Here is a 22,194-nt window from a genome sequence, read left to right on the forward strand (position 1 = left end):
GCTTTGTCCCAAGTCCAAAAATACTCCGGTCTTGTGTTATGTGTAGCTGTGACAATGGTCTTGTCACCATTGTGTAGAGTCTTTGTTCAAACAATAAACAGGTTGTATCATACATATAATTTAGGAGTTGTCTCCGCTGGAGACCGAGACTGTTCACTACTGTTCCTGTTCCGTCCTCTTTATTTTAAATGGTACACTTCTGGAGTAGTCCAGCTGGACTGCTACTCGTGGACTCGAACACAAGCCTCCATCCGCTATTGTCTTCCGTCCAAATCATGAGCAAAATTGACGGTAGCGAGTCCTTTGATCCATTCCTGGGGTCAGGTGAAGTAGACAACCTCTTTGGCGAGCCTGACCCATTTGGTCTGGACGAAATCCCATCCCTCCAGTCTCCGTCCAAGCTACCTGATGTCTTCTTCAAGTTCGGAGAAAAACGAGAGCACAAGGATGACACAAAAGCTTCGAAGTCTAGTCCTACAGAGACCACTCCTACAAAAGCTTCGAAACCTGCCGCCGCGAGTCTGACGTTTCCCACTCCCACTCCTAAGTCTACTATCAGTTCGAACATCCGCGATGTTGGTTTCAATCCCCCAACACCCGATATTCTTACACCATCGCTTGATCCAAGTTTGCTTACTCTTTTTCCCTTGCAGAGTCAATATTCCCGCCTTCCTTTGAAGGGACAAGTCAATGCCACAAGGATAAACACGGTCTCACAGTATGGCAATCCCACCCTCCCTGCCAGCAAGACTCAACTGTCACTTCTTGCATATGGACATTCTCAACAGCAACCACAACAGACAGCAGCAGTAGGTAAGGGGCGAGGTTGTGGGATGCCAGCTGTGAGCGTCCAGGCAAGCCCCTATGGGAACCTCGACGTCCCCATGTCCATGCCTGCTCAGACATACCCCTTAAACCCCTACGAAGCTCAACCCCAACCCCAACTACGACAGGACACTCACCCTCACGCTCTCAAACAGTTCGTGACCATGCGCCAAGGTAAGAGACTCACCTACAACAGGAGACTCAAAGGTGATCCGAAAAACGACCCCCGCCAGATCTACGAACCACCCATCGGCCTAGCCCCCTGGGGCCCGATGGTGGGAACGAAACAAAAGCATCACCTCTTTGAATACTTCCGAGCCACCGCCGAGCTCAAGCCCATGGTAGTCTGGAACAAAGCGCAGCTAATCACCTTCCTCAGGGGACGGGGGCACCCGAACCCGACGCGCAAGCTAACCCTCTGGATTCAGAACACCCCGGCACAAGTCAACGACCGGTACCCCTGTGGCACGAGCTCATCCAAATGTCGCTGGGAAGGATGCCCGGCTAGGTCAAGGACGATTCTGAAGGGCTTCTTCCGCGTCGCGTTCGACGAGTACTCCGATCAGTCCGGTATCGTGACCGACCCGATGCATAACGCAGGTTACATGCATCTGCACTGTTTCGAGACGCTCTTTGATCTTGGCTACCTGATTCATCATGGCGCTGCGCGCAACGGATTCCAGATCCTACCCGATACCAGGGAGTTCATGTTCGAGAGTCGGAACCCGGCCTCGCTGACCCGCGACCATCCCGAGATGCTCGACGCATATAACGAGTGGGTAGCCGAGCAGAAAACCAGGGCAGACATGCTCGAGGCACAGAACCAGGGTAATCCGGTCGGACAGATGTACACGGGGTTCGATCTGCCGCGGGTACCACCGCATTCCCGGCGTCTTGGGTGCGTCTTGACCGAGAGGCATCTCAGTCTCGAAGTCAAGGGCAGAGCCCAAACCCGGGAACAGCGCGGTGGTGTACACATCGGTCTACACAAGGGCGACCTGGACCTGTATAACAAACTGCGCCGGCGCATGATCGAGAGAAAGCGGCGGGAGCTGGATCAGGCATTGCCCGAGGAAGAAGAGGACCAAGAACAGGACCAAGTCCAAAGTCAAAGTCAAAGTCAAAGCCAAGGCCGGCCCGGGGGGACAAAGAGAAGGCGAGACGAGGACTCCTTCGAGTCCTTCCCTCAAAATCCTAACCTCAAGCGGGTGAAACAATACCGCCCCGCCGCCGCCGGTCCCTCCGCATCCACATCATCTGCCTACGGCATCCCCAATCCCACAACACCACTTCCCACATCCCATCCCAACAATCCCGCCTGGCTTTACAACCCACAGCCCGCTATCCTTACTCCTAACCGTCCCCCACCCCTCCTCTTGCACCAGCCCCTCCAGCCCGCTCCCACAGCCCTCTCCCCCACAACTCTTATCTCCCTACAATCCCCCGGCCCTTTGACCCGGCATCGCACGCGCGAGCTAGCCAATTCCATCACCGCCGACGTGCTGGCTACCACAACGCCCTATCTTACACGCAAATCGGCCCACGCCGCGCAGGCAATGCTCCAGGACGCACAGGCCTTGCTTCCGGCACCGATTTTGGAAGAACAAGTCTTCAGAGCGATGCCGGAGTATGCGGCGATGGTGCTTCAACCTTGTTTGCAGCAGAACCAGAACCAGAACCAGAACCAGAACCAGGACCAGAACCAGAACCAGAACCAGAACCAGAACCAAGACCAGAACCAGGATCAGGACCTGGGGCTGGGGCTGGGGTTGGGGTTGGGGTTGGGTCTGGGTTTGGGTCTGACCCTGAGCGAGGTTGGGAATGGGAATGGGAACGGATTGGCTGTATCGGCGGTTCCGAGGGTGCAACAGCAGCAGCAGCAGCAGCAGCAGCAGGGATGAGCGGGCTGGGGAAGTTGAACACGAGGCAAAGGAGGGAAGTGGAGAGGTTTGTGCAGAAGCAGGAGCAAAGCAAGGATGGAAGGAGGAATCAGTCTTTTTGATCTTTCGAGTTTTTCATTTTTTTAGAGACCCGGGGGGGGGTGTTAGGGGAAATAGTGTGTAGATAGCGGAATGAAAAGATACCCTATATATAGGTAGCGAAGTGTATAATATCTTGACTCGAAGATTATATGTATGGCTGTATTTTGGTGGAATGTAGGGAATTATTCTCTCTCTTATTTCTCGAAAGCAGATTCTGAGAACTCTCGTCCACGGATAATGATTCGTAAAATCATGCTTCCATCAGACGATCTGGCCGCAAGTCCAGTGCGTTGCTGCCTGCGCACTGGATGTGGGATATCTCTGCGTCATCACAGTTCTGAAATCAAGTTCCTCTTCAAAGTTTCTGGTGCTGCCTGCAAGACCTCTTGCTTTTGGCTGCACCCGAAAAAAAAAAAAAAAAAAAACGGACGTCCCCGGAAGACCCTACCTAGACTTGTGAATGCAAGCCTTGATAACAGCCCTAACGTCACCACGCGATGCCAGTGGGGAACACAAGAGAGTGAACAAGATGTGCCGAAATGGATAAATATCCTGAATACCCCGTAGTGCAGAATATCTCCGTATTGCCCCAAACTGTGTTTGCCCGCAACAATAATCCCGAGCAACGACGTTGTGGAATCCCTCTCGTCACCGTCGTCGCAGGGTCCAGGCTTGAATGTTTTCTCCCAGCTCCACGTCGAACAGGCCCCGCACCACCGCGGATGGAGCCGGCGGGTTCTCGAGAGACTGTGGGGAAAAGTCCCCAATGAGGGGCACGGCGAGGCCGAAAGTGGGACCCTTCCACAGCAACACTCCGCCCCGAGCGGTTGGGCGGGCAGCCACCGTTTACCGTGGCTGTCCCGCCGATCAACCCTGATGAGGAGGAGATCTACGCGGCTAGATGTCGAAGACAGCGAGACGGGTCAGGGGATCGATCTTTGCTTTGTCGGAAGTCGACCTTCCACACCTCGACCTCGTAACTCGATCAGAGAGGGCAAGTCTGCGTCTGTGTAACTGTGATGTGGCGAGGTTGGCGAACGGCGAGGAATGTCAGAAGCTGATTCGAGAAGCTCAGTCGTCTTTCGATACCTTCTCGGCGTCGCTTCACACCACATCAGGGACAACATCCTGCAGCGGCAAGTCCCGTAACCGTCCCCCGAGAAGGGATTTGGCCCTGCAGGAACGGGCTCGCCGGGTCAATGTCTCTACCTAGCGGGTGGGCAAGCACTGCAACTGCAGCTGGGCATGGGATGACAGGGTGAGCTGAAAATGGATGGCTTACTGGCCGGGCCGGCGACAGGATGGATGCAACGTCGCGCTGCTGAACTGTTGTTGCACGTCGCCGCGGCGTGGCCAGCGCAGAATGTTTGAAGGCGCCAGCCAGGCAAAAAGGGCATTGGCGCTGTCGTGGAGTGACCAGGGGGTGCGAAGTTTTAAAGATGGCGTTGACCTCAATTGCTCTGGATCGGTGGGTTGTGCTTGTTGACAAGCAACCAAAGGCATTTTGGTCGCCAAGTTTTCCAATCCTTTTGGGTTGGGATTGAAACGGCATCGCAAATCGCAAATCTGCATTAAAAGAAGCATACCAACTTAAAAAGACCGACCCCAACTCAAAACCCCAAACCCCAATTATCCAACCCGGACCCTGAAAGGCCCAAACTGCAAGCCTTCGGTCTCAGAAGGTGCACTTCTCGACGTGATTGCCATCTGCCAGCGCGTAGGCCTCCTCCCATGCGCCAGCTGTAAGCAAGCGGCAAAGGAACCCAAATCATCGGGAAGGCGAGGGACCAAGCGCCTGCAAGCTCTGAACCCTTAAAGGTTTAAACCGCGACCCAGCACCTTCCATCCCAGCGCGACCGATTTTTTTTCGGTCCCAAATCGCGGCGAGTTACTCCTATATCGCCTTCCGCTCGCTGTCTTATTCATCACAGTTACCTATGTATATGGGTTGAACACCACTTATTTCTCTATGCCCTAATTTTTATTGCGATTGTGAGATATCGCCTCAACCTTGCGCGGCGATCTACTCCAGGTCGACCATCGCGATTTACTTATCGGCAACAATATCGACTCTTCAAACCATCTTAAAACAATATCTCGGCTCCCTGCAGACGCACAACCTTTTACATTCCCGATCGCTCTTCATAAAGCACCGGAGCGACACGTCCAGCTTCAACCAACCTACAGTCTATCAGTCCCAATCCCGGACTCGCCACGACAGCCATCTGACTGAGGTTCCGTCCTACGCACGCACAAGTCGTACAACAGCATCATCTGCGTTGCTGCGATTCCTTCCCTCCCCCCCCCCTTCGCCGAGCAGCTGCAGTAACACTCACTCCGTCAGCCCCGCGATTCGTCTGATCTGATTCGATATCTCTTTCTCTCGGTCTCTCCCGTCTGTTCCTCCAAAATACTAGCATCGTGACCAAGAGGTGTGTACTGGTGCAAGAGTTGAAGGGAGTTGATCGTGTCGTGCAACGGAGGCAGAGGGTCTTAGAGAAGGGAGGACACATGGGACTGGACACTGCTGGTAGTAGCAGCGGCGCAGCTGCCGATGCGCCGCCGACTGCCGGCCATGTGATTGCTCTGACGGGCGCCTCGTTGGCAACGGCGCCTGCGTTGCAGGTTATTGTTCTGGTGAGTCGCCGTGTGCGCTGTTTTACCTGGGGTGTTTATTGTAATTCCGACATCATCAGAATGCGACAAGACAGGCTGGCTCCAAGTGAAGCCATCCTTGTCTTTTGGATACAATGACCGGCACAGAGCGGCCAGTCGTAGAAGGATGCGTTATTAGGGTTGAGACTGCAGTGGGAGATGTCTTGATCGCACGGGACGTTCCGTCTTACAAAATGGCTTTGTTGCAAGCGACATTGTTCGATCAACTCGGTCTTTGTTGGTCGCATCGTCTTCGGACCAACCTTTTTTTTTTTTTTTGGATGCGTTGACAGACGACTAACTCATCCCCAGGGCTCAGGAGGCGGCCCTCTAGAAAGCAACGTCACCGCGTTCCTCGTCCGTTCCCTCGCCTCCGGCTGGAGCAAAGGCTCCGTGGTTGCCGTCGACGCAGGCGTCCATCTCAGCGCCATCACCCGCATCCTTGAACAGTCTACCCCCGCCGACCTAGGCAAGCCCGACGGCACCCCCCTACCCTACACCATCCCTAAAGGCCCCTTCGCCGGCCTTCAAGTACCCCACGCAAGACCCGACGCCAACGCCGCTCACATCTTCAAAAACCTCATCGAGACCTTCCTCATTACCCACCCTCACCTCGACCACATTTCCGGATTTGTGATTAACACCGCCGGCCCGCCGGGCGCCCGTCCCAAACGCATCGCTGGGTTGCCTTGCACCATCAATGCTCTGAAAACGCATGTCTTTAATAACGTCATTTGGCCTAACCTCAGCGACGAGAACAATGGTGCCGGACTGGTAACCTACATGCGCCTCGTCGAAGGCGGCTCCCCCGCCCTAGGCGAGGGCGAAGGGAAGGGGTACGTTGAGGTGTGTGATGGGCTGGCTGTGAAAGTCTGGTCCGTCAGTCACGGACATTGTATCGAGCGACACAGTCATCGGGGAAGTATCAGCACAAGACATAACAGTTTTGATGCCGCTGCCTCGGTGGGGCCGTCTACAGGGAGTTTGGCTGCTCCCAGCGGGGCAGCGAGCATCAGCATGCTCAGCCCGGCGAGGAATCCCCAGCTATACACCTCCGCACCACCATCCACACTAAGTGCGTTCCTACAACAGCAGGAAAGGATGCAATCCTCCGGCCGGCGGGGCAGCCCTTTCTCTAGCGTCCCGCCCGCAGACGAGTCGATTTGCGTCTACGACAGCTCGGCGTACTTCCTGCGAGACGTCGCCACGGGCCGCGAGATCCTCATCTTTGGCGACGTCGAGCCTGACAGCATAAGCCTGTCGCCAAGGAACAGGCAGATCTGGCAGGAGGCGGCGCCGAAAGTAGTCAGCGGCAAGCTGGTGGCGATTTTTATTGAGTGCAGTTTTGACGACTCGCAGACGACGGATCGCTTGTTTGGGCATTTGACGCCGCGGTTTATTTTCGAGGAGATGAGTGCTCTTGCGGAGGAGGTACTTGCGCTCAGGAGGGCGGAGATGGTGGTGAGAGACGGGAGCTGCGCTGGATGTGTCAACACAGACAAGAAGCGGAAACGGGGTGTGGAGGATGAGGATGATGGAGCTGTTGCTGCCAAGCGCAGATCAACGCCGACTCCCCAACAACCGCGTGAGATGAACCACCACCATCTTGATGTCCCTGTCTCTCCTAAGACCCGTCACGCTTTTGGCTTGGGCGCCGCAGATACACTACCTAAGTGCCATCCCCCGATTGTTGCAGCCGCGACAGGCCGCAACCCGCGAAGTGTGCCCTCCCCATCATCACCAAAATTGGATGGCATTGATGGCGATGTTGATGTTGATCTGCCTGATAATGATGGGGCTGATATGGATGTGTTGCAAACAGAAAACGGCCACGACCACGACCACGACCACGATCATGACCATGACGAGAGCGAGGAGGGCGTCTCTTCGCTCTATGATGGCGCGCTGAGTTCCGTTGCAGATACCACTGCCGCCAGCACGGCTGTGTCCACACCGTTGACGGGGACGTCGCTTGCGCCGGCGCCGGCGCCGGCGCAGGGGGGGGGGTATCACCTCCCATCCGCGTTCTTCTTGTCCACAACAGCAGCGGCCGCAGCAGGAGAACATGTCCATTTCCCAGCCACAACCCTCACAACCCTCACAACCCCAGGGTCAAACCTTCCACCCCACTGCCGATCTTCATACAACACAGCCATACTCGTTGGAGGGTGCGCTACGCGGGCTGAAGGTGGTGATTATCCATGTTAAGGGCAAGATGTGTGATGGACTGCAAGCGGAGGAGGTGATATCGGAGGAGTTAATGGCGCATGAGAGGGAGAAGAGGTTGGGGTGTGAGTTTGTAGTGAGTCGGTTTGGGCAGGAGTTTCTTTTGTGATTTATTTGCCTTGGGAGGATACGCGTGGGAGTTATTATGTGGGTTTGGAAGGATATATCCGAATTTTGATATGGCTTGAGTACGGTATGGAAGGGGTATATGAAACGGGGTTCTACATTGGAAGTTCTTTTCGGCTATTGGCTTGCATGACATGGCTTGGTATGGCTGGTACGGTATATCCCTGGATGATTTGAGAACTGGTTGATCGTATTGATCTTTGTGCTCCTGAGGTGAAGTTCATGATGCTAGAATTGAGGGGGAATATGTCTGCTGTTGCAAAACAGTCTATCGAAATGTTCATAAAGACAAATACAATGTGATGATATAAACATCAAAAAAACAAAGACAAAAAAAAAACAATAAAAGCTCCCCCTGCTTTTAAGTACAACACGATGATGCAGTATTTCACTTTTGGCTCTCTTGTTCCTGTGTCTCGGCGGTTTCTTTACCCGATCCCCAGCGGATGCCGGGGCTATCCGGGAGATGCCGAGCGGCAGTTGGGGGGGGGGGGGGGGAAGGCCTCGGCTGCCGATCTCAGTGGCCCTCAGGGTTCCAGCACCACCTGTGGACAACCCCCCATGCTACCTGCATCTGTGTGTACCAACCACAGGAAACGATGACGACATAAAAGACATAACATGGGGAACTGCCATAACTCAAATCCCGATATCTCATTCTCGCGTTATGAGCGACAAAACTGCCATAGAGGAGAGCTCGGGTGAAGAAGCCCCACCACGCCCCCGGCGTTTGCGGGCGCCGTTCCGCGATCCGTTATCCGACGACAAGCGCGGCCCGCTCACTGCCCCTCCCCCACACCCAGGTTGATCACCGGGGCCAAGTAAGCCCCTTGTTCTGTTGATGTCGGGTGTCTCCTACATACATTAATCAAGCTTGCGCCCTACCCGCGTTATCGATGTATATTTAAATGTCCCAGGGCCCCATCTATTATAATCTATGCGCTTCCTCTGGTTTGCCCTGTCGACAGCAACGGCGGTTAAAGCTGGGTTTAGGAATACCGCGACTAAAGGCCGAATCCAAACCACCAGGGCTTATACCAGGACAGTGTCTACGTCTACTAGGATTGTCAGCAATATGGCGGCCGAACGAACCGCCAATTGGGAAAAACAGCTCCAGCGGAATCCGCACCCCGACTTCAAAAAAGTCGAGGCCTCGCGCCCGCCCTACAACAGCTCTGACTTCCGCTACACCAAGACGCCCGATCCAAACTGGAAGTTTGGCGACGGCGCGAACCACCTATACTGTACCTCTTCGACAAACAGCACATCCGAGTCTAACAACACCAACGGCCACAAGTGTGTCCCGCCCTCTGAGATAAAGCACATCCCCATCAACCCCTACGCCCCCAACCGCCCCTCGACACTCAACTACAAACTCCTCATCTCCGCCGTCGTCCCCCGTCCCATCGCCTTCCTCTCGACCCGCTCCGCCGACGGCAAGACAACCAACCTCGCCCCCTTCAGCTACTTCTCTGTCATCGGCCACGACCCACCTCTCTTCACGATCGGCTTTGCTTGTCCTATAGAGAGCACAAAGGCCAAGGACTCGCTGCGTAATTTGGTTGAGACGAAAGAATGCGTGATTAATATCATAAGTGAGCACTGGATCGAGGCGGCTAACAGCGCGGCGGTCAATGCCCCGTATGGGGTGAGCGAGTGGGATGTTGCCGGGGTGACGCCTGTTTATGATTGTGAGACGGTGAAAGTGGCAAGGGTGAAGGAGGCGGTTTTTGCGATTGAGGGGAGGCTGGAGAGCGTGAGGGAGTTTCAGAGTCGAAGTGTACCCGGGAAGGTGACGAGTACGTTGGCGATTGTGGAGGGGACGAGGTTTTGGGTTAGGGAGGATGCGGTTAATGAGGAGAAGAGTTTGGTTGACTTTAATGTAAGTGTCCTTGCCCTGTTGTCGGGGAGAGGTGTTGATGAGATTCTGACGTCGAATAGGTGCTGCGCCCGATTGCGAGACTGGGTGGTATAACGTATGGCCGGGTCAGCGAAGGGTTTGAGTTGCCGAGGGCCGACTTTGAGAAGGACGTAGGGGGCTATGAGGGAGTGGCGAAGCTACCGAGCAAGCATCCGCGGGCAGAGTAATGAAACATGAAAGAGGGGAAAAAAAAAAAGGGGGGGGGAGGGAGGGGGGGGTAAGGGGGGAACATCATGATGAAGGGGAATAGACATGCGATAACTTAAGCGTTGGCTTCATAGACGTTAGCTGATAGACCTAAGTTTCTCATTGTAACTTAAGTTGCCTCTCCTGAGCAAGGTTAATAAGGTTTGGCATGAGCGCTGAAAGCGACGTCTGATTGTAGGGGCAAGGCAGAACCGAGTCGAATCATTCTTCGCTGGGATGCTACTGCTACCTAAGCTCCTGTTCGTGGGGCTAATGGGCATTGGGTCAACTCGCACTTCATTCCTGATTCCGGACTGATCCTAAAATGGCACCTGAGAGAGGTCAATTGAGAGTTTGGGGCCCAAAACCTGCATAGCATAGCGTCGGCAGGGGGGCGGATCCGTAGCCCTCATCAAGGAAATATTCTCAATGCTAAGCTAGGGTCGAAAAGTGGTGGACAAACCGGCGAAGCCACAAGGCCGGGAACAGAAAGATGGCTCACAACGCCGAGAGACTTCAGCCAATCAAATGCCCAGAATCTAACCACAAGCGCTCTGAAAGTGGAGTGAGCTAGAGGGGCTAAGTTGGAGGAGTTGTGCTTCATTCAGAAACATCTCTCAGCTTGATATCCAAAACTCATGATATCGAGCTTCCAATATCTGTCCAATCCCGGTACCTGAGCTGGACGAGATCATCACTTCGCGGAACGTTCGTTTTGACGAAGACCTCTTTTACGACCCTGGCGAGCAGAAGGCTAGATATCAAGGCTGCTGAACGAATGAGTGGAGGAGATTGAAACTCCTGAACCAACTATCTATCCTACTATGCTCGACTTGATCCAGAAAATTGATGCTCCTGTTGAGGACTCCATTATTGTCGCTTGGAGTTCCCGTGAAACAGCTGAGCCGGATGCTCCAGGCGACCTCACGAGCACAGCACCTTCAGAGACAACCCGAGCAGTGGAGGTGACCGAGCATCGGGGTGGTAAGCTCGCGTGGCACAAGCGGTTTACCGCAAAGCTCCCTAGAGGGTCAATCGCCAACCGGACTCCTTAGGAGCCCCCAAAGAACACCCGAGTCAGAGCCCGAGCAGTCTGGCGTGGAAGAGTATGGCTCCTGATTTCCTAGCGAGCACTAAGAAGCGACGCCATGTCGAGGCTTAGCTCGCGTGGACGAGTTTCTTTAAGAGGACGAGGGCGTGGCAGTGGCCAAGGGAGAACTCCTCAAGATGAGCCAGCAACGCTTGAAACGCAGTTGGAACGCTCATCGCGTGGGTGAGGACGCAGAGGTCGCCCTTCCGAGGGATCCCACACAGCTACCTCGCTGGAGCAAACGCATTGCTGACAGCTCAAGGAGCAGAGGAACTGTAATGTTTGTCATCAGCCCATTTGATCAACGAGCAGACCATACATTCTCTGACAGCGTCCCTCCAGTCTCTCCCTGCTCCCCCGGCCAGTTTCCCAGATAGGAAAATGCTCGAGCAATATGCTTGGACTCTCTTTGATGTGCTTGCTGGGGTTGCCGGGCGTTTCTCGGTCCTCCCCGACAAACATACTAAGAGCGCTCCATGGTGGTCTAATGTACTGGCAATAGCCAAGGAAACGGACCCAATCGTGTACCGCAAGCTCTTTTGGGAGGCCAGATGAATTGCTACAGAGAAAAGGTAGCCAAAGAAATGCCAGGTGCCCTCCCGGACATGAGGAGCTGATGGCGAGCTAACAGGCTCTCCTCAGCCCGCTGGGACGGACATACAGCTAAACCCTTTCTCGAGAGGTTCTCCCGACAATGCCTCGCCCGCTGGCTCGCGGAGGCCTCAAGATATGGTGATTCCCTGGAGTACCACGTACGGTTAACCACCCCCCGGAAGTGATCAAGGGGTGCCCTTATGGCCGAGTGGTATCTAGAGGTCACTTCTCTTCTAGCGCCCTTACCACCTTCCAACAACCCGCTCGTGGGGAGGCTGGACCCGAGAGCCTTCTGGTCCTCTTTCCAACAATTCAGATCTAGGGCCTCCCAGAGCGAGCTCCTAGGCCAAGCCTTCGACGCTGCCACAGGGCAACCCATACCGATGCTGCGACCCCCCCCCCACCCCCTCCTCCGTGCTCGAGCCCAACCCTACAGAGATGGAGAGCTTGGCATCGACTCCTCCGAGTCAGTGTTTGAGTTGGAGATCCAGATCCCCTAAGCCGCATGGGGGTAGCCCCATCCCGACCTTGGCACAACCCTCACCCCTCCTTCCCCTTTGCTAGCACTAGTTTTTCCCTCGACGCAGATTTTTTTTTTTCGTGCAACATGTACATAGTCCAGTAATGTAGCTTTTTGCTCGCAATCACCATGAGCACGATCTAGGACCCTCAGGAGTGGATCCGGTCGAAAAATAATATCCAAATTCATATCCAATTTATACCCTTTCCCCCAACCCAAACACCCAACTAGTGATTTCAGGGAACCAGCCCTCCCAATCCCCCCAACCTTTAACTTTTGACCCCTCCTTGTTCCACAGAGGATGGTGATGGTATATATTATAGTTTATAGTGCTGGCAAAAGTTAAGAATGCTCCACACACTTAACAGGATCATAAACCTTGCTGTCCATACAATCCTCCGAGATCACGAACTCGGGACACTAGATCCCCATGAGCTTGGCCCACTCGCAGAGGCACAGGGTAGAAAGGTTGGCTTGCGGCAGCCGCAAGCGAAGGTGTTGAAGGCGGTGATGCACATTTTTCTTGCTTGTGTGTTTTTTTTTTTTTTGGTTAAGTTTTGGAAGCTGAGAGTTTTTCTGAGGTTGTTGTTAGGAAAGTTTGTCGGACTGACTCACTGCAAGAGACATTACCTAACCTTGATGATGGGTTCATTTCGCGTTTTGCTGTGATTTGTTGTATTGTGAGTTAGAAATTCACATTTAATGAGACTTACCCGGTCTGACCCTTCTAGTTAGAGGAGTTGAAGCAAGCTAATGGATGATTGGGATATGTTTGAGTTGGGTGCTGTACGCGTGGATGAGACATTGAAGTGTGTTGTTGGCTGGTTTCAAAAGGTGATTATATTCTCGGGCCTTGTCTTGAGTCATCAGAAAAGGAGCCGATTGGCTCTGCTAGGCTGATAAGATTTTGGGTGGATAACGACAATGTGTTGGACAATGGCACACGATCCCGATGTAAGGGGCTTCACGTCTTTTGAACTGTCTAAAGCCCAAGTCTTTAAGCTTCAAAACCACGAGAAGGAAGTTGCATACAAAAGTCTTCTCCTTTGTCTAAGAATATCTTCCTGCAGGATTGCTTTTGGAATCGCATAACATCCTTCGATTAATACTCTTCCAGAGAGAGCCCTTGTTGCTCGTGACACAGATCGAGTAACAAACTACCCTAAGTCGCTAGGAGAGTAACAGTTTAATCCTACACAAGTGTTTATATCTCCTACTAACCTACTGCTTTGCACTTATCTTAAGCCACTCTAAAGTTTATTAGAGGTTGCTGCTTCCTTTTTTACTCTAGAGCAATTTCCATACCGACAATATGTCAAAAAAATTTACTACTTCCAACACCATAACAACCCAGAAGCTTGCTGAGATGATTCAGCAGCTGCAAAGAATGAGAAGTTCAATGCAGACAAGATGAAGCTCTACATGTCAGCAGTTTTAGCACAACAAAAAGATTTGCCTAAGCTAGAATCGGCAGAGGCAAGTCAGCCAGCAAATTCACCCACGATGACAACATTGAAACTGCCAAATCAATGTCAGAAGTAGCTTTCTCAAAACTACGCACAAAGTTGAAGTCGTCAAGTGTAACGGGGGACTTGATCTGGTGCAGACAGGGATCGACCATGAGTCGAATGGGTTAGATGATAGCCACTTACAACGAAATCAATCGATATGTGTAATAAAACTTTCTTGGCCCTTGACGTTCTTTTATTGGTAGGAACTAAATTGAATTGCATTTTCGACCCGTCTTACCCGTGAAGGTGCTTGGTCGTGCCCACGACAGCGGTGGGCAAGAGGTGATTATGAGCTGCCTAGACTACGCTAAAAACATGCGGGGAAAACCCAAAAGGAGAGAAAACCGGTGTGTTTCCGTGAAGAGATATCATGAAGGAGAATGGGGGAAATGGTTAAGTGAGGAAAATACCAGAAATTCAAATATCCAAATTATGCAGTTCTGAAACTGATTGTGAGTCGCTGGGGGGGGTGAAGGGTTTGAGGGTGTTGTACTAAGCGAGGGGAAGAAACAGGACGGTGTAGGTCGGTAATAGTTCGCCCCGCTTGTTAATCTCAGGCGGAGACGTGAAGCTCGAGCTGTAATTTCCCGACTTCAAAAAAGTTGGTGCGAGTGCCAAAAGGCTTTGGGGTCCAGATGCCCTTCCATAGGGTTATTGGAGGATGAAAGCGAGCATCTCAGTAAATGGCCCCTGGAGGCCACTGAACCACAAAGGCAACTTTTGATCGCACTTGGAGGGTGGTTGAACCTGAGATGGTACTCCAGGAAGTCCCCGTGTCCAGATGTCTCCGTGATTCATCTCGCCAGACACTTTCTGTCGAGGAGAGCGGGGAAAGGGTTTGACTGAGGGGCTATCCTTACAGGCTGGACTGAGGCTTGTTCGACCGCCACCATGATGTTATGTCAGGGGGTGGGATCTTCCGTGGTCTAAGGGAACTTGGGGGTAGCCTCAGCCAAGCCCAAGGCCCGGGTCGCCAGGGCTCCCAGACAGGGCCTGACTGGGCGTCAGCGGCTAACTGGCATAGGCGAGACTAGCCTTTGTATGGTGGTGACTGGAGTCTCCTCCAGAGGAAGTGGTCGGGCGGTAAGGTCCGAACTCGGGCTTTCCATTTCTCTCTTTCTCACCCTAGCAAATACTGGGGATAGAGCCCGGATAGCCACCACAGCCATGAAGTTGGGATAGTACATCACACCGGGAAGATAGCCCTCAGAGCAGCATGTGCAATTCTAGCCAGGGCTGCCCAGATTGCTAGTAGATTTAATGGGATTAGTCGTCCCCTGGTTGAGAACCTGGGGAAGAAAAGAGGGAAAGTTTACGTCAAATGGCATAAATCAACGGGAGGAACCTAACAGCGACGACCGTGCCATAAAGGAGCGCGGCTTAAGCATTGTGCTGAGGCGTCTACCACGAATCAGATCACCTTTTTTGGGTCACACGACTGTACAAGAACTCTGCCATGGGCATTGGCTGCCTTGAGCTTGCGATTCAGCCTGACCCTGCATTTGTAATGTGGGTCAGACACACTAGTCACAATTTCTGAACCTCTCTGGCTATTTCGTCCCAAAAAGGCCTCTAGAGTCTACAAAAAAAAACCTTAAAAAATACTCTTTGATTAACAAATCTGCAAGGACAATTTGCACTATCTGGCTGTCTTGGTTCGTACGATCGCATCGTTGCCCCCTGGCTAAGGACACTTTTTGCTTAGTCCCTTCACAGCATTTGCTCTCTTTTGCATTATTTTTTCTCCTTGTAAACATCCGTCGCCATCCCACTCTCTCAAATACTGCCCTGCTACACTTTGCTATGCTCTCACGCTCACCAGAGCATCACTGGTATTATCAAGGTTGATCCTACTGGTATCGTTGGAGTCATCGGAGCAGCCGGCCAATTCTTGGAGTATGCCTTCAAGTTTTATAACTATTGGGAAGATGCTGAAGATGAGGCAAAAAAATTTCATTCTCGAAGTAGAGGCCCTCAAACCACCCTACTGCATGTCCATAATCTCCTCTCAGACCCGATATTTGTGAACGCCTTTGAACACGATTCTTCCGCATTGCTTTCTGAGCTTGATCCCCTGCACGATATGGACACCACTGTCCTATTATCTACCTGTAAAGATGAGCTGCAACGTTTGCTTTCCACAATGAAAAAGAGGGCAGATGGTCATAGGTTTGGATGGGAGTGCCTCAAAGCTGCACTTGGTGGCAGGAAAGCGCGCGAAGCTGTCGAAAACCTCCATCGGCGATATCAAGCCCTGCACTTGCTTTTAGAATCAAGAATTTACAACAGGTAATTTAGGGCCAGAGAAGATCAGAACCGAAACCATGAGACCCAAGTTGAGAACCTTCAGTCTATCGAACAGCAGAGGGGTGGGATCGAAGCGGGCGTCAACATTGTGGTATCCGATGTGACTTTCATGATTCAACGGACACAGACCGCTGAAGCTCGACGAAAACATGGAGGAATGCTTGACTGGCTCTCTTCGTACCTGGGTCTCCAACATGAGATAATCAGTTGCATTGCCAGTGTAGCAGATGGCATGTAAGCTTTAATGTTCTATGAATCATGAGTTATTGATTCAATTGAACATATACTTACTTACAAAGTTAGGTTCCTCCTCGCTTGCCTCTTGTGATCAGCCGGCAGCCCATTGATTCGTTCCATTGTTTCGTCATATGCCTGGCGTAATAAGGCAATCTTTAGCTCGTTTTTTTGAGAGTTTTTTTTTTTTTTTCAAATCTTGTTCAATGTTTCACGGATACGCTTTGCGCTAAGTTTCATGGACTCGAAGAAGGAGCTTGCCAATCATGTACTATCGTGGATTATCTGCACCAAGTGTCCTTTGAAACCGATAGAGGTTCAGTATGCATGGGCTGTCAAGGATAGTAAGAATGGGATTGATGAAGCTGCGATTCCCAGTGCCGAAGACATGCTTTCGACATGTTGCTGGCTCGTTGTCATCGACAAAAAAAGTGAAATCATTCGACTTGTCCACCATACGGTTCAGGAATAATTCCAGAATACTTTGACTCAATGATTTCCGACCGTCCATCTCGATATCGCAAAAACCTGTATATCATACCTTTCGCTTAAGAACTTTACAGGTGGCCCTATCAGGACGTATGAGGAGGGGTGTGAATGACGTAAAAACCTCTTTTTCCTATGCGGTTGACTACTGGAGACATCATGTATCTGCGTGTTCCTTCTGCACTCTTCAGCTGCTTAAATTGTTGACAAACTCCGAACGGGTCAGCATGGTGGTACAACATCGTGACATATTTTCCGAGATCAGAAAGCGGTTTTAGCTTTCTTTAGAGAATTTGAGGCCATTTCAGAATGCGTTTCACATGGTTGGGGTCTATGGGCTCAATAATTTAGTCAAGGCATTCCCTGAGCGTGCTCGGGATATTGATCCAGACCTACTAGACAAGAAAAGGCCGAATGCCGCTGAGTTGGGCTGCAGAGTATGGCCATACAGAGGTTGTTAAAGCTGTGTTATGTGATGGCCTAGTTGATCCAGACTAACAAGACGAGCGAGGCCGAACGCCGCTGAGTTATGCTGCAGAGTATGGCTTTACTGAGGTTGTTAGAGCTCTATTGTCTGATTGTCGAATTAGCTCAATGAGATAGTCAGGGCTAATCCTAGACTGGTGTCATTCCTTCGGTCATTACTTAGTCGGCTAATTTATAAAAGCCGCGTTACTCTCATATATACATAGATGATATTCCGTTGCTCTTCATTTCCGAACCGTAGACTTCATTGCTTCCTTTCAAGTTTCTAAGATGATCGGAGAGCAGATAATATATTAATTCTCTATCTGGAGGGAAAATCATATATCGCAAACGTTGCGCTCATTCTCATAACCCTAATCTTTACTTATAGTATTTCAGGATATTGTGTCATCACCTTAAACGAAGCTGGCCCTGAGCGAAGCGTAAACGGAGAGCAAAGTTCCCAGTGAGCTAGGCTGAGATCTCGATAAGTTAGAATGCTAGCTGTGGCGATTCCACGGCCTCCTGAGATGAGCTTGAAGGTAGTGACCAGGCTACGAAACCTGAGGGACAAAAGTTCTCACACAGAACGTTCAACACTGTGGTCATAAGTTGGCAAGTAGCTGTTTGTATTGCTGACCGTAAGACAGTATTGTCAGTCTCCACTACAAGGTTTTTTTTTTTTTTTCCAGACTTCAACTATATACCGGGTAGTTGCCCGAGTTCGGATGATTGCAACTTCTTGCGGTCCGAGTACTGGGCAGTCTCTACCAGAAGTTCTGCTATAATGTCTCTAAAAGGTTTTCAAGAAGGCCTTAGCATACTCCCTTACCACATCAAAGATCCAACACATATCTCGGTCGCAACCGCATTGCCCCGTATCCTTACGACACGGTTGTTGCTGTCAAGCGCCTTCCGTTAATCTATTCCGTTTTACTCCGTTTGTAAACGGTATCGCTACAGTGGCAATAGGAGGATCCGTTTTTTTGGCCGCCAACGCTTAACCTTTTTAGTCGCGTCTGTTCCAGAAACATGAGGGTTAGTGCCGCGTTCTTATCAGAAACCATTTTTGACCCCACGAGAGACTGCCACAGTTGCTTGGCTGCTGGTCTAATCCTAGCCCGCCTGGCGCTCAGCCTAACCTCAGCTCATCACTGTGCCGCAGCCTCTTCTCCCCTGGCCTTGGGTGACATGCGTGTAATCGTTTCGTGTCCCTATCCTCCATATCGTTTGCAGACTGAGCTTCCTGATTAGCGTCAGAACACCATTGTGCCTCGGTAATACTGAATGTGCTTTTGCAGGCTCAGCAGCAGAACCCGCAGTGTGAGGGCGAGTCTCTGAGTTACGCAACAACTTCCAGCCTTCCAGGGGCTTGGGCTCATCCGTGTACGCGCATCTTCCCATGGCTTGCTTGGCCCGCCGCACTTGGCTCTGGCTGACCGTTGCATTGAGTGCAAGCAAAGCCAAGCACATCGCCGCATTACGAAGTCGATTCCATCATTTCAACACCCTTTCTTTGATTTTCATTCTTCGAAACAGCATTACGATATCTTAAACCGTAATCTTTTTTCTGTCTTTGAAGAGCTCGGAGTGAGTGATACTGCCCCTTTCAACTCGATGCGATGAGTCTGGGTCGCCGCCAAGTCTCACTCTGAGCCTTCATTCACATTGTCAAACCAATAATTTTGCTTTCCTCTCACACTTCACACTTCACATTTCTCTGACAATGGCTTCTTCTCTTCGCCGCTGATTACAGTTTTGTGTCGCATTGCATCGATTATTACCAACAGGCTATCTCACAAGCCCGACTAATAGTTTAGTACAGAGGGGACTCAAGGAGGTCTGAGGAGTTGCGTTTGCGCTCGATTATCAACGGGATTGCTGAGTCCTGTCGGGTTTATGCATACTGGGCTAGATGATCCTGTGAACTCAATCTGAGCTTGAGCCATTGTTACTGGATCATCTCCAACCCATAGTACATCACCTCTCGCGACTATTGGGATTTACACGGAACTCGTGCAGTGGCTACCGAAGTTCCTCAGCGCATCACAAATTCTTATCGGCGTTGACAACTCGCTATTACTCCCAGCCATTTTTGAGAACTCTCATTTTGCTCCACAGCTTATACTACCAACAACGATGGGATCCTTTCTCCCCTTCCGGCGGCGTCGCCGGGAGCAGGGCGCAGAACACAGGTCTGATGGACCGCCATCACTTCCATCATCGAGGACCTATACTGTCCCGTCACCGGCACCAACACACCATACTTACGCATATCCAAACTCCCTAGGATACGCCGATACAGCTTCTCTCCACTCAACCTACTCCCTCCCCTGGTCACCCATCAGCAGCACCCCTTCTCCGACCCCCATCCCTTGCGATCATCCCAACAAAAGCACTCCAGGCCTCTGGATCTACGACTCCGACCGCAGCAACGCCCGCGAAGAGCTCGAAGCAGCCCGCCAACGCTCAAGGCTTAACGCTTACCAAAATCCAATTGTCTCCTACGGCCCAAACCCCGTCACCCCAACCCCAGCTCGCATCTCAACACCATCACCAAGCTACCTCAATGGGTCTTCACGTCCAGACCCGCAGCCGACTCCCCCACCTCCGCAAAGATCCCCTGGACCAACAATCATCTCTTATGGACCAAATAGAATTACGCCTACCCCGCCTATTGCAAACGTAACTGTCCCCCCAGAAGACGCAATCATTAACCGCCAACGAGCAGCCTGCTCGAACGCAAACTCGAACTCGAACTCAACCGCAAGCCTCACTCCCAACCCCAACCGGGACCCTTCCCCCTCCCCATCCTTCCTCTCTCACCCCCAAGACGGCCACCTCTCCTTCGATCGCCGACAAAGCATATCTCCATCCCAGGAAGCAGAATCCCCCACCCTCCCCTCCTTTCCCCCTCCGTCCGTCCCAATGGGCCCAGAACCATCATCATTATCATCATCAAGATCCTGCCGACCCAGCGTTAGTGCCAGCGCCCGCGCCCATTCTGTCTCCCGGGAGCCAGACCAAACCAAAAAAGAAGAACCCGAGCCAATAATCGCCCCCCTACCGCCGTATGCCTCGCCAGAAGAGTACGAAGCCATGTCGCGCGGGGCGGTACGCACGCTGGAACTGCCGCGGGAAGTCCAGGCTGAGTTGCCGCCTACTAAGGATGGGTATTATCATTTCCTTGCGCCTGTGGCGTTGCAACAAACGGGAACAGGGCAGGAGGAGGAGTTTGAGTTGGAAGGAGGATGGGGGCCGGGGAAAGAACCTTTGTTTCCCTTTAGACCTTGGGAAGCGGGGAGGAGGGGTCGGATGGGTATGGGGAGTGAAGATGTGTGGATGGAAGAGCAGAAGGTTTTGTTGGATGATGTTGGGAGAGCGTTGAAGGAGGGGATTGTCAAGAGGGTTGAGGGGAAGGGGGTAGAAGAGGAAGAAGAGAAGGAGAGGGAGCCGCCTTGGGAGTTGATGGAGCCGAGTTTTGTGGTTCTGATGAGTTAATGGTAATGTGGGAGATTTGATGAAGAGCGAAGCCAGGAGCAATCGGGTATTTATATATCACTGATTTTAATGGCTTAAGGCGCGGACATATTACATGGTTTGAACCTCGAGGTCAGGTGTAATGGGAGAACAGTGCAACAACAGGCCTTAAAGTGTTGGGAGAGACAGCATGATACCATTAGTAAGGCGTCTGGAGCTTGCTTGTATCTAGTTAGAGATATAACTGGTCTAATCTTCATCATCGCATGAAACACATCAGCACAGTTGAGGAGATGGATAACTCTTCCGTGCTGGCCAGCCCATACGCAGTTTATCTAAGCCTAGTCCCTACGCCAAAGGCACCAATGGTAGTGCTTCGCCGACCCTCATGGCTCAGTAAGACATTCCTCCTTCATCTCATCACTCCCTCCTCTCTCTCTAACCTCCCCCCTCCCCCCAACCTGGGGCGCATCCGCAATCGCCTTGAACACCATCTCCCAACACCTCCGCGGATCTCTCTCCATCGGATCCCACCCCAACCCAGTCATCCTCCTATACACTCCATTCCCGAGGCTCTGCTCCAAAAACTCAAACACTTCCCCACTCTCAAACTCCCACACATCCCACTCCCTCGAGTCCTTCTCCCCGGGTTCCTCAACGCCGGGATCTATGTACTCCAATAGCCCTCGCTTCTGCAATGCCCCGCGAACGCGGGCCTCCCATACCGGAAAATCGTCATTATTGACGAAGGGTGGGATGGGGTGAAGCCGAGAGGAGAACATGTTTACTATGCGGTTCACGAGGATGGTCATGTCTATAAGTGTTTGTTGGTGTTCGTGGATCAGTTTTCGGAGTTTGGTGAGTTGGTGTAGATGGAGCTCCAGACATTCGCTGACGCGGGCGAATGTGGATAGGAGTGCTTTGTGAAAGTCGTCCATTTGGGAGGATTGAGTCGGGAATTAGAGAGAGGGTGTGAAGGAAGACTAAAATGAGGGGGGGGGTTGAGTTGAAAATGAGCTTTGATGGGGCCGTTCAGTTGGCTTTAATTGAGCTTGATAGACACATCGACCTGGGACAACCAAAAGAGGCTTTGAAGAGACACTAATCGCCTCGCGAATAAAGAGAAATATTATTGATTACGATCACTTTCGCTGAGTGAGTCAACGGTCCTGGTTGGAGGGGACTTGGGGTCTCCAGGGTGACTTGACGGTTACCAGAGTCGTTGAAAAAGAGATTCCGGCAGCAATTCAAATTGGATATTCACTACAATTCCAATTTAACCAGAAACATGTAAGAAAACTGAAGGAAGGAACGCAGAAATTACCTTTATCAGGAGGAGGAAGAAAGAGCTCAGGAGAAGGGGTGCTTCACTTACACAGTCCAACCCTTACCCTGGATCTTTCATTTCTAATGCAGGACCCCACGCCAAGACCGTCCCACCGCCATTCTCACCGCCCGGCAGAAAAAGTTCCAGAGCACCTCTACTTCCCAAATTTTCTGCCGCTCATCACTTCGTCGAAAAGAACATTTGTTTCAATTGAGGGGTCTGCCAACCGCGACCCGCCATTTTGTTGCATCGACACTCT

At 51.9% G+C, this 22,194-nt stretch overlaps 6 protein-coding genes across 6 annotated transcripts; 5 read left to right on the forward strand and 1 right to left on the reverse strand.

The window, feature by feature from the left end:
• Window positions 1-275: 275 nt before the first annotated feature.
• Window positions 276-2,726, forward strand: CTHT_0022210 (uncharacterized protein; the record flags this gene model as incomplete). Its single annotated transcript, XM_006692625.1, has 1 exon — window positions 276-2,726. The coding sequence occupies one exon, from the start codon at window positions 276-278 to the stop codon at window positions 2,724-2,726; it is 2,451 nt and encodes an 816-aa protein (XP_006692688.1).
• Window positions 2,727-5,318: 2,592 nt separating this feature from the next.
• Window positions 5,319-7,670, forward strand: CTHT_0022220 (3',5'-cyclic-nucleotide phosphodiesterase-like protein; the record flags this gene model as incomplete). The annotated part of the gene is made up of 3 exons (XM_006692626.1): window positions 5,319-5,444; window positions 5,775-6,298; window positions 6,407-7,670. The coding sequence occupies 3 exons, from the start codon at window positions 5,319-5,321 to the stop codon at window positions 7,668-7,670; spliced, it is 1,914 nt and encodes a 637-aa protein (XP_006692689.1).
• Window positions 7,671-8,889: 1,219 nt separating this feature from the next.
• CTHT_0022230 (putative FMN binding protein) lies at window positions 8,890-9,902 on the forward strand (the record flags this gene model as incomplete). The annotated part of the gene is made up of 2 exons (XM_006692627.1): window positions 8,890-9,696; window positions 9,756-9,902. The coding sequence occupies 2 exons, from the start codon at window positions 8,890-8,892 to the stop codon at window positions 9,900-9,902; spliced, it is 954 nt and encodes a 317-aa protein (XP_006692690.1).
• An 843-nt stretch (window positions 9,903-10,745) lies between these two features.
• On the forward strand, window positions 10,746-12,105 carry CTHT_0022240 (uncharacterized protein; the record flags this gene model as incomplete). The annotated part of the gene is made up of 4 exons (XM_006692628.1): window positions 10,746-10,905; window positions 11,108-11,190; window positions 11,654-11,763; window positions 11,922-12,105. The coding sequence occupies 4 exons, from the start codon at window positions 10,746-10,748 to the stop codon at window positions 12,103-12,105; spliced, it is 537 nt and encodes a 178-aa protein (XP_006692691.1).
• A 7,162-nt stretch (window positions 12,106-19,267) lies between these two features.
• CTHT_0022250 (uncharacterized protein) lies at window positions 19,268-20,629 on the forward strand (the record flags this gene model as incomplete). Its single annotated transcript, XM_006692629.1, has 1 exon — window positions 19,268-20,629. One exon carries the CDS (start codon window positions 19,268-19,270, stop codon window positions 20,627-20,629), a length of 1,362 nt encoding a protein of 453 aa, XP_006692692.1.
• A 365-nt stretch (window positions 20,630-20,994) lies between these two features.
• CTHT_0022260 (uncharacterized protein) lies at window positions 20,995-21,546 on the reverse strand (the record flags this gene model as incomplete). Its single annotated transcript, XM_006692630.1, has 2 exons — window positions 20,995-21,422; window positions 21,495-21,546. 2 exons carry the CDS (start codon window positions 21,544-21,546, stop codon window positions 20,995-20,997), a joined length of 480 nt encoding a protein of 159 aa, XP_006692693.1.
• Window positions 21,547-22,194: the final 648 nt, after the last annotated feature.

The sequence above is a fragment of the Thermochaetoides thermophila genome, assembly GCF_000221225.1.
Source record: "Thermochaetoides thermophila DSM 1495 unplaced genomic scaffold scf7180000011816, whole genome shotgun sequence".
NCBI classification, from domain to species: Eukaryota; Fungi; Ascomycota; class Sordariomycetes; order Sordariales; family Chaetomiaceae; genus Thermochaetoides; species Thermochaetoides thermophila.